This window comes from Halichoeres trimaculatus, unplaced genomic scaffold, assembly GCF_033239565.1.
Source record: "Halichoeres trimaculatus isolate MK-OKI-2021-1 unplaced genomic scaffold, fHalTri1.1 fHalTri1_scaffold_20, whole genome shotgun sequence".
NCBI classification, from domain to species: domain Eukaryota; kingdom Metazoa; phylum Chordata; class Actinopteri; order Labriformes; family Labridae; genus Halichoeres; species Halichoeres trimaculatus.
Genome location: NW_027437198.1, coordinates 17,525,340 through 17,535,056, shown reverse-complemented (window position 1 = coordinate 17,535,056; position 9,717 = coordinate 17,525,340). Strand labels below are relative to the sequence as shown.

General features: G+C 40.5%; 1 protein-coding gene across 1 annotated transcript; it reads left to right on the top strand.

The window, feature by feature from the left end:
• The first annotated feature begins 480 nt into the window (after positions 1 to 480).
• On the top strand, positions 481 to 9,642 carry tyk2 (tyrosine kinase 2). The gene is made up of 24 exons (XM_074696060.1): positions 481 to 659; positions 1,090 to 1,292; positions 1,414 to 1,537; positions 1,786 to 1,918; positions 2,011 to 2,174; positions 2,392 to 2,770; positions 2,862 to 3,047; positions 3,335 to 3,492; positions 3,575 to 3,692; positions 3,780 to 3,963; positions 4,058 to 4,176; positions 4,265 to 4,438; positions 4,540 to 4,627; positions 4,827 to 4,954; positions 5,205 to 5,340; positions 5,685 to 5,836; positions 5,934 to 6,084; positions 6,309 to 6,400; positions 6,499 to 6,688; positions 7,009 to 7,127; positions 8,124 to 8,296; positions 8,381 to 8,498; positions 8,593 to 8,703; positions 8,789 to 9,642. The coding sequence occupies exons 2-24, from the start codon at positions 1,109 to 1,111 to the stop codon at positions 8,930 to 8,932; spliced, it is 3,525 nt and encodes a 1,174-aa protein (XP_074552161.1). The 5' UTR covers positions 481 to 659; positions 1,090 to 1,108; the 3' UTR covers positions 8,933 to 9,642.
• Positions 9,643 to 9,717: the final 75 nt, after the last annotated feature.

The following is a 9,717-nucleotide window of genomic DNA, read 5'->3' as shown; positions in this document are numbered from 1 at the left end:
TCTGCCGTGGAAACCTCATTTGTCCCCGCCACGATGATGGTTATAGATTCTGTGACTCAACTTCAAAGCATGGATTCTTCTTAAGGGACTAAAGTTAAGCCACGTGTGTATGATTGTGAACTGAACACAACAACAGTGAAAGGCCGTTAACAGTTTTACTCATGTTGAAGTAAAATCTAGCAGGCCTAACCGATGATTAAATTAATTGAGACTCAGGTATGAGTGTACACATGCTTCTGCATTCTCGGCTGGTGTTAAAAGTTAAGTAAAGCAGTTGACTGCCAGTAATTCAAAAAATAAATGTCTCAAATGAATAGAAACAGAAATTAAAAAGACACTGTAGTTGGACCAGTGGTTCGCCTTGTAATAACCTGATTAAATTTTATCCAAAAATATTTGGCGACTTTTATTCTGAAAGGGTCAGCCCATGTTGCGAGGTTGCGAGCCGCTGTGTACGTGCTTACGCCAGGAGGGAGTAACCAACCATGTTGCTGCTGGTTCTCTCGGGTCCCGTTCGTCGTTTCTCCCACAGTCCGAAAGAAAACGAACGCTTAGTTGAAGGGGAAGTATGCTCCTTATCTAATGAAAAGAGGAACGACATGAATTCATCGCGTTTCCTATTTTCCATGTTGTGACCTATAAAGCTCACCGAAAAAACGGTAAAAGACCCTTTATTCATTGTTCATATATTGTATTACTCTTCATTTTTCTTTATCAAGGCATCCGGTTTACAACGAATGGGGTATGGGCTCATGTTTTGGGTCAGTCGTCACGCAGTTAATAAATATTAGACTCTCCGTTTAAAGTTTCTGTTGAGCTGTATTTGAGAATGAGGACTTCAGTCGATGTAAACAGCAAATCAGAAGCTGTCAAACCCGGAAGTCATTCGTTTTTATATTATTTTGTAAAGACTTGATAATATGCTGTCGAATTTGTGGGTTATTCTTAGTCACATTGCTATCCACCAATTTTAATTTTTATAGCTGCCATATAAATTTATATGCATCAAAGCAGAAGATGTTTCTGCTTCTGTAAAGGTCACTGTTTTTTTTTTTTTTTTTTCAGTAAATTCTTCCTTCCTTTTTCCAGTCATTTGGCTGTTCACACCATGTCACGGAGTGGGTGGTCCAGGCGTTCAAGACAAGGGGGGCATCCTACCCAGAGTGAACCCCCTCAAAGTCAGGGCATCCACATCTTCCTCTTCTGGACGAAGGATGGGGAGAAATATCTGTCTCACACCAGTGGGGAAGTCACTGCAGAGGACTTATGTATTTCAGCGGCCGAGGCCGTTGGTAAGAGTGCCAGCCTTGACCAATAGACCCACACAGTGGATATGAAAGCAATCAGTTCATTTCCATGCGGTATTTAAGCCTGCTAATGGCATGTGTGTAACCTCAATGCATTTTCCCACAGGAATAACTCCTCTGTGCCATGTGTTATTTGCCTTGTATGATGCACAAACACGCTGCTGGTTCAGTCCAAACCATGTTTTCAGCCCGGATGACAACACCAACCTCATACTTCACTTCTGTATGAGGTAAGTCTGTGTGTTTCTAACGCTGTATGCTGTAGTATTTTGTCTATTAACAACACAATGAAGAAACATAATGTTGGAAAAAAATGGAACCCAACACCCACCGCTGAGGCAGCTGAGGAATGAATCCAAGTAGAAGAAAAATGTTTGTCCTTGTTCAAACATGAAACATTTTTCATGTTGACTCATCTTATACACATGGACTTTACCGCACATTTTCACTTTCATTATCTGGTTTTCCCTCTTTCCAGGTTTTACTTTTGTAACTGGCATGGAATGACCAATGGGGAACCAACAGTATCTCGCTACACCCTCAAAGCTGGAACAGTTCAGGGGGGCTCTCCACTCTTTGATATGACATCCCTGGAGTACTTATTCTCACAGGTTGGGTTTATATGTATTATATCATGACTGTATTAACTGAATGGACACAAGAGTTACTTCCTGAGCCTATCTGCCTCTTGTGTTTCCAAAAGGCTAAACATGAGTTTGTGAATGAAGCGGTCCCGATGGAAGATGCTCAGTCGGAGGAAGAAATAAGCCGCTTCAAAAATGAGAGTTTGGGGATGGCTGTACTTCACCTCTCGCATCAGGCGATACACAAAGAGTGTAGTCTACAAGAGGTTGTCCAGAAGGACAGGTACGTACATTTTTGTGCGGACTCTTCAACTTCTGGCTGGTCAAAAATTTATTGAATTCTTAATGCTCATATTTTTGTGTAACAATAAAAATATATTAATTGTTATCTATTGTATTTCTACACTTATACTTTTGTGTCTCTGGATCATCAGAGCTTCACTTGATTTAACCTTACTACTTGCCGGGTTTACATTGTTTATCTTTTCTTTTTTTAACAGTTTTCTACGCTGCATTCCAAAGTCTTTTGCAAAACACATCTCAAGAGACAACTTCTTGACAAAACTCAGGATCCGCAGAGTGTTCGCTGAGTTTGTGCAGAAATTCCAGCAGCACACTGTGGCAAAAGGCTTGTTGGGTGCCCAAAAGATTATGTATAAGTACATCTCCACACTTGAACACCTGGCCCCACAGTTTGGCACAGAGACATTTCCTGTTTGCAGCCTGGAACTGAGAAAGGAAGGGGATGGCAGTAGCTCTTACTCCATCGTAACTAATGCACAGGGGATTGCAAAAGACAACTTCACAGCGCCCATCACACATGAGATAAAGGTCTCTGGCACCAAAGGGATACAGTGGAGGAAGGTGTCTGGTCAGAAGGTTTGTCAAAAACGTATTTGAATCCTGTGATGGTTTAACTTTGTGGCATGCTTTGTGTTCTTGTATGCAGTGATTCTGTGTTTCTACGCAGGCCCAGGCAAACTCCTACCTCCGGAATGACTGTGCAGACTACATGAGGAAAACAAATCAAAAGTCCAGCCAACAGAATGCAAACACTTCCAATAAATTAACATCTTTTTGCGACTTCCCAGAAATAACTCACATAGCCATCGCTGGGGCTAATGTGTGCATTAGCACTCAGGACAACCACTGCTTGGTGAGAGTGCTCCCTTATCCCTTTATGTAAAAGCTGCAGTGCATTAATTTGATTGGTTAATGTGCTTTTGACAGATTAGGATAATTGATACACTGTACATCAGTCGTTCCATCGTCCTTAAAGTGCCTCGTTATACGACACAGTAGGCATGTATGCACATTTTACATGTTAATCAATATAGGAGCTTTTACTTTTGGTTTGCTAAGGGCATTTTATGTTTTGAATTTGTATGTGTCTGTAGGTGGAAGCTCTGATTGTAAGCTAGTGGTGTTTCTGTGTGTATGTAGGAGGTTCAGATGAACTCCAGCCAAGAGGCCCGTTCCTTCATCTCCCTCCTAGATGGATACTACCGGCTGACTGCAGACGCCCACCACTATCTTTGTCATGAAGTGGCTCCCCCAAGGGTGGTGCTGAGTGAAGCGAATGGACTGCATGGACCTCTGCAGTGAGTTCTTTCTTACACATGCACATACAGGCTACAAAGAAACACAGGGTGGTTTTACGTCACAACTCTGGTTTGTTTCCAGCGATGATTTCGTGCTGCAGAAGCTAAAAAAGGAGGCAGCAGAGGAAGGTGTTTTCCTTGTACGTTGGAGTGCACTCGACTATCAGCGCATCATCCTAGCTGTCCTGAACAAAAATGAGGTAAATGAAACTCATGCTTCTCTCTGGGGAACATTACACTGCAGTGATTAATGCCACTTTTTGTTTCAACATACTGTTGCCTCATAGAATGGGTCTACGCCAAGCCTGAAGCAGTTTCGGATTCAGCTCAAGGGTTCGAAGTTCTGTCTGGAGGGCTGGGACAGAGAATTCTCCAGTTTGAAGGAACTTACAGAGAGCCTCAAAACCTTTGTGTTAAAGTCTGGTTCGGACAGCTTTATGGTCAAGAAATGCTGTTTTCCAAGACAAGCAGGTTCATATTTAGCTGATTTTTTAACATCAAACATGTTTCAATGCCTCTATTTTGGAGTGTTCATGTGTTTACATGTGTTTTCTCTGTGGTTTAGAATGTTCCAACCTCTTAGTGGTGAGGGAAGGTATCGATCACCGCGGTCGCAGCAACTCCTTACCCCTGAGCGTAACAGAGCTGCGCTTCCATCAGATCAAGGAAGGAGACTTTGCACAGGTAACGAGACCCACTTGCTGACTCAATCTGCTCTAACCGGAAATCTTTTTGTTCTCATGCTGGTTTTCCGCCTTTTGTTTGTGCACAGCAACAGCATTTGGGCCGGGGGACCAGAACTAACATCTACTCAGGACGTCTGATGGTGCAAGAAGGACGAGATGATGATGATGATGAGGATGAGTTCAACAACAACTCTGCTCAACAAAAAGGGATACAAGTTGTGCTGAAGATCCTAGATCAGAGCCATAGAGATATTGCGTTTGTAAGTCTTTGTGGTCTGCCGTCTTGAAGCTAAGCAGATACAAACATATCTGGACACCCATGGTTCTGATCTATGTTATATTCTGTTCTTTTGTGTTTCAGGCATTTTTTGAAACCGCAAGTCTCATGAGCCAGGTGTCCCACAGTCATCTGGTGTTTGTACACGGTGTGTCAGTCAGAGGATCTGAAAGTAAGCACACTTTAGTTTTTTTCTTTTTGGCTCTCACTGACAGTGTTCACTGCTTTTATGTTTTATTTATGTCTGCGACACAAAGGGAACCACAGAGCAAATCCAAAACCACACTTACCCATGTCTGTTTCAGAAGTGACACTGTTTACTTTTAGCATCACCAGATACAAGAACTCTCTGATTTGTCTTTATTTTAAAGTCATCATGGTGGAGGAATACGTGGAGTACGGGCCTTTGGATGTTTTCCTGCGCAGAGAAAAGGGATCGGTGACTCCTCAGTGGAAGCTGATTGTTGCCAAACAACTTGCCACCGCCCTGAGTTATCTGGTAAGTTAATATACTGCTTGATGGATGATAATGCAGCAAAGTCATTCAAAGTGAGTGAAGCTAGGTCAAATGAAGGGATGACAGAATGATTTCAGTGTAAATCTAGAAAGTCTTTCACCTTGAGGTCAGTTGTCTACACTAGCAAAGAGGTTATTCAGTCAAATAACAGAATTAAATTTTAAAAAGTATGATTTGAAAATAAATAAATGAATAAAATAAAACACAAACAGTTTCATCTTCATCATTTTAGGAGACCAAACGCCTGGTTCATGGAAACGTCTGCAGCAAAAACATTCTGGTGGCAAGACGTGGTCTTGAGGAAGGCACCACTCCTTTCGTAAAGCTGAGTGACCCAGGAATCACCCTGAGTGTCCTCACACGAGAAGGTCTGTAACTTAACCAGAAAGCATCCAAATGTAGCTGCTCAGGCCTTTTCTGTCTTTTGGGCCTCATTTTAATCTGATACAGGAAACAGGAACTTTCCGCTCGACCACTTCTGGTGTCTTGTTTCCTGTTGTTTGACATTTAATCTCATAGTTTTTTAGAGGTCTGAAGTTAAATACATAACCCCTCTTCCCCTTGAAGTTTTTTGGTTCCCCAATAGTAATGAAGATTAAAGCTGTGATTTTGTCATCTTTTAACTCTTTTTGGTTTGCTTGTACTTTAAATGCATACTTTAAAAAAAGGAGTTTGATTGCATTAAGGTCATTTTATCCCAATTTCACCACAGAGCGCCTGGAGCGTATCCCATGGATTGCCCCTGAGTGTGTTGATGGTGGTGTACTCACTGGAAATGCTTCAGACCAGTGGAGCTTTGGTGTCACACTGCTTGAAATCTGTAACAACGGTGATCTCCCCATGAGTGGCAGCTCATTGTCTGAGGTATGTGCTGAATTTCTCTACCAAAAACACACAAATTGAACTTAACTGTTTCATTCATCCAAGTTTGACTCAACTGAAACTGTTTTCCCTCAAACAGAAAGAGCGCTTTTATAAGCAAAAGGGACGGCTCGGTGTACCCTCGTCCCAAGAGCTGGCAAGCTTCATCAGCATGTGTTTGTCCTACGAGCCTGTGGAGAGGCCGTCGTTCCGCACTGTGCTCAGAAAGCTCACAGAGATCATGATCAAAAGTGGGTTGTTACTTGCTCAATTAATAATAATTATAGCACATTTTACTTATTTACAGCTTTTCAAAGTACTCAGACACTTGGTGTGTCATAAAAATAACACATTTAGAAAGATTCATTAAAGAAAAATTAAAATGAAACAATGGTTTGATATTCAACAGTCAAACAGGACTTGTATTTTTTTCTTCCCCATCTTATTACAATGTTTTTTTAATATCTACTTTCAGATCCTGACATATCCCCAGGTGAAACTCTACCTCCAGCAGACCATAGTGTTTTCCATAAACGCTACCTGAAAAAGATGCGGGTCCTGGGGGAGGTGAGAATCAAAGAGATTGTTGTTAATAAGAACACAAGTAGTTTTTCCTTATTTGCACATGCTGTAGAGTAATCCTTATCTTATTACTCTATCTTAAGGGACACTTTGGAAAAGTTACTCTGTACTTGTATGACCCTGCCAACGACGGGACAGGAGAGCGTGTGGCAGTAAAGGCTCTCAAACAGGAAAACGGCCATGTGCCTGACGGATGGATAAAGGAGATTGAGATCCTGAAGTCACTTGATCACAGCAACATTGTGAAGTACAAGGGCTGCTGCTCTGAGCTTGGTAAGTCCTCAGCTGTCATCTGCTTTTCTCTGTATGTTTATTGACATGTACAGTGTCTGCAAATGAGCATTTGCTCAATACCTTTCTAACTTGCAGCACTCAGTGGATGATTTAAGTGATGGATTTTGTTCCCTGCTGTTCCTCAGTAGATATTGAAAATCTATTCCAAGTGCAGCTCTTCTTCCGTTGTATGTCAATATTTTGGGCTTTCAGCTGACAGCATGCTGCGCGCCACAGCCTGTTCAGCCCCAAGCCACTGTTGCCTCCAAAAAGTGGTGGGAATCTAAGGATTGAATGCATTTTGCACTCTCTGTTGACAGGAGGACAAGTGGTGCAGCTCATTATGGAGTACCTCCCTCTGGGGAGTCTGCGAGATTACCTTCCCAAACGTAAGCTTGGTGTTCCTCAGTGCCTCATGTTTGCTCAGCAGATCTGTCAGGTGAGTTGAGTTTGTGTGTATCGTTTGCATCTCTGCTTGATTTAACAACACACCTGGTAACACTGATGCACTGGTATGCTTTGGAAAGATAACCAAACATTTTAAATTAATATGTTCTGAGCATACAAGGTTCTGAATTGTTATGTATTTATTGCATTATGTTTCATTGGATTATGCTGCAGTGTCAGCTTTTATCTACAAGCAAAATATTGTCCAGGAAATAATCACTTCACTGTTTTCTGCTGCGCACATAAAACTGGTTTAAATATGTGAGGTTTACTGTACATTAAAGATGCAGGATATTTGATTTTTTACCAATATCCAATATGCTGATATTTTACAACTCTCTAGCCAATTACCCATACCAATATTTTTTTCTGCACGCCTAATTGTAGAGATTATCTGCTCTATTCTCTATTGGAAGTAGTTTACATTCTTATGGTGCACACTCTTATCAGATTTTTTTAATGTTGTATTTATTTCTTGCGCACAAAAAAGAAAGTTACTCAAATTTAGATTTTTATGACAGTTGCTTTCAAACAAACCAGGGTAAATTTGGCCAATTTCACAAGTGACATAGTAATCAAACAAAACCTCTATTCACAGGGAAGAGGTAAGAAATGCATTCATATAGCAGTTAAACCTAAGTTAAATAAAATAGTTCACTCTAGGACAGTAAATATGCCTAAATTAGTCAGCTACATGTACCTTACAGATTGCTGCTTCAATTCAATTCAATTCAAATTAAAACAGGAGCCAAATATGTGACTGCTCAATCTGCGCTGTGCAAACAAAATCAGCTTCAGTCCCTAATCAGAACATAAATAAACAAGTGGGCTCCATCTACACACTGTACAGTTCTATGAACCACAAACGGTGTGAAACAGAGAGGTTAGGGTTAGGATTTTGAGTGGATAATATTGTGCATCCCTACTGTAAATGGTAATGCTGCTAAGCATGTCAATGATGAAGGAGCTTCTGTTGTTTCTTCATAAGGGAATGGACTACTTGCACTTTAAAAGATACATCCATCGAGACCTGGCTGCACGAAATGTCTTGGTTGAAAATGACAGTCTGGTAAAGATTGGAGACTTTGGCTTGACCAAACACATCCCTGAAGGTGAGATCTACTATCGTGTCCGTGAGGATGGGGACAGCCCAGTGTTCTGGTGAGTTCATGTGGCATTTGACAGTATTATCCAATGCTTTGCTTCATAACTTTTGTCACTAAACTATGTTTTTGTACTGCACAGGTATGCCATTGAGTGCTTGAAAGAAAGTAAATTTTCTTTCTCCTCTGACATTTGGTCTTTTGGGGTCACTTTATATGAGATCTTGAACCGCTGTGATCCCCGTCAAAGCCCTCCAACAGTATGTGACTTAAAATATCTTCATCTGAGACAAACAGAAAAACATGGCAATGTCGGTCTTAATGCACAGTGTATTATTTTTTGTTTGATTGCAGAAATTCTTTGAAATGATGGAGGGTACTCAGGAACAGATGACAGCAATGTTTCTTATAAAACTGTTGGAAAAACAACGAAGATTGCCCTGTCCCAAGGATTGCCCACATGAGGTAAAATTTCATGCAGTGTGAAGAAAAACACACTTTTTCACACAATGTGCTGAGCAATGTTTTTTTGTCTTTCTGTCGTCAACAGGTGAAGGTTATAATGGAGCAGTGTTGGGCATCAGAACCTGCAGAGCGGCCATCCTTCAAAACTCTCATCCAAAAGTTTGATGCTATCTGCAAAAAGTATGACTGGCAGTCCAATACAAACTCTTCTCTGGCTCATATTTGCTGATCAGACAGATCTGCATGTCAGCATGTCATCACTTTGCCCTGGTAGCAATCAATTATGAATTCAGGGCAGCCAAAATGTGTTCCTCGGCTTCCTCCATTCAAACAGTGATCTTTTACTGTTGGTCCTTGTTTTGTGACAAAAGCAAAATGTATTGTATCATATATGCTGTCAACAAAACCTCAGTCAGTCTCTTTCATTATTGGCTGATGAATTAACCAGGGTTGACTGTAAACATTTAATTTTTTTAGTTCCTGTTTTCTGTGCCTGAAGGAAAACTTAACTTTATTTTTTAGTGTATATATTTTACTTGGTTTTATTTCAAGTAAGCCTCAAGGACAGTCAGGTGTCGCATTTGACTCTCAGTGTAAGTAAATGCTTTAACAAAGGTAGACCTTTTAGGAAGCTTTGAATAATTTTACAAAATGTATAGTTTTGTTTATCCAAACATCCTATATGCAACACCACCACATCTGATATAGCACTTATGAAGCTTTAACACTTATGGACATGTTTGTGGGATATAAACAGAAATTCTACATGGTTAAACATAAAGGTGTCTGTCCATCTTATTTCAATAAGGCCAGCACACTCGTGCTTGTAATTATAACTATGTTACTTGAGTTTATTTTTGAGTTTTCCACTTTAACATGTATTGCATTTTGGGTGTTATCTGTGAGTAATAAAACCAGAAATTCTTTATTTTGACACCCAGAAACAATTAAGCATATTCTGTTCTATCTGAAATGATTGTAATATAAATAAGTGTAAAAATGACAAAAAAAAAA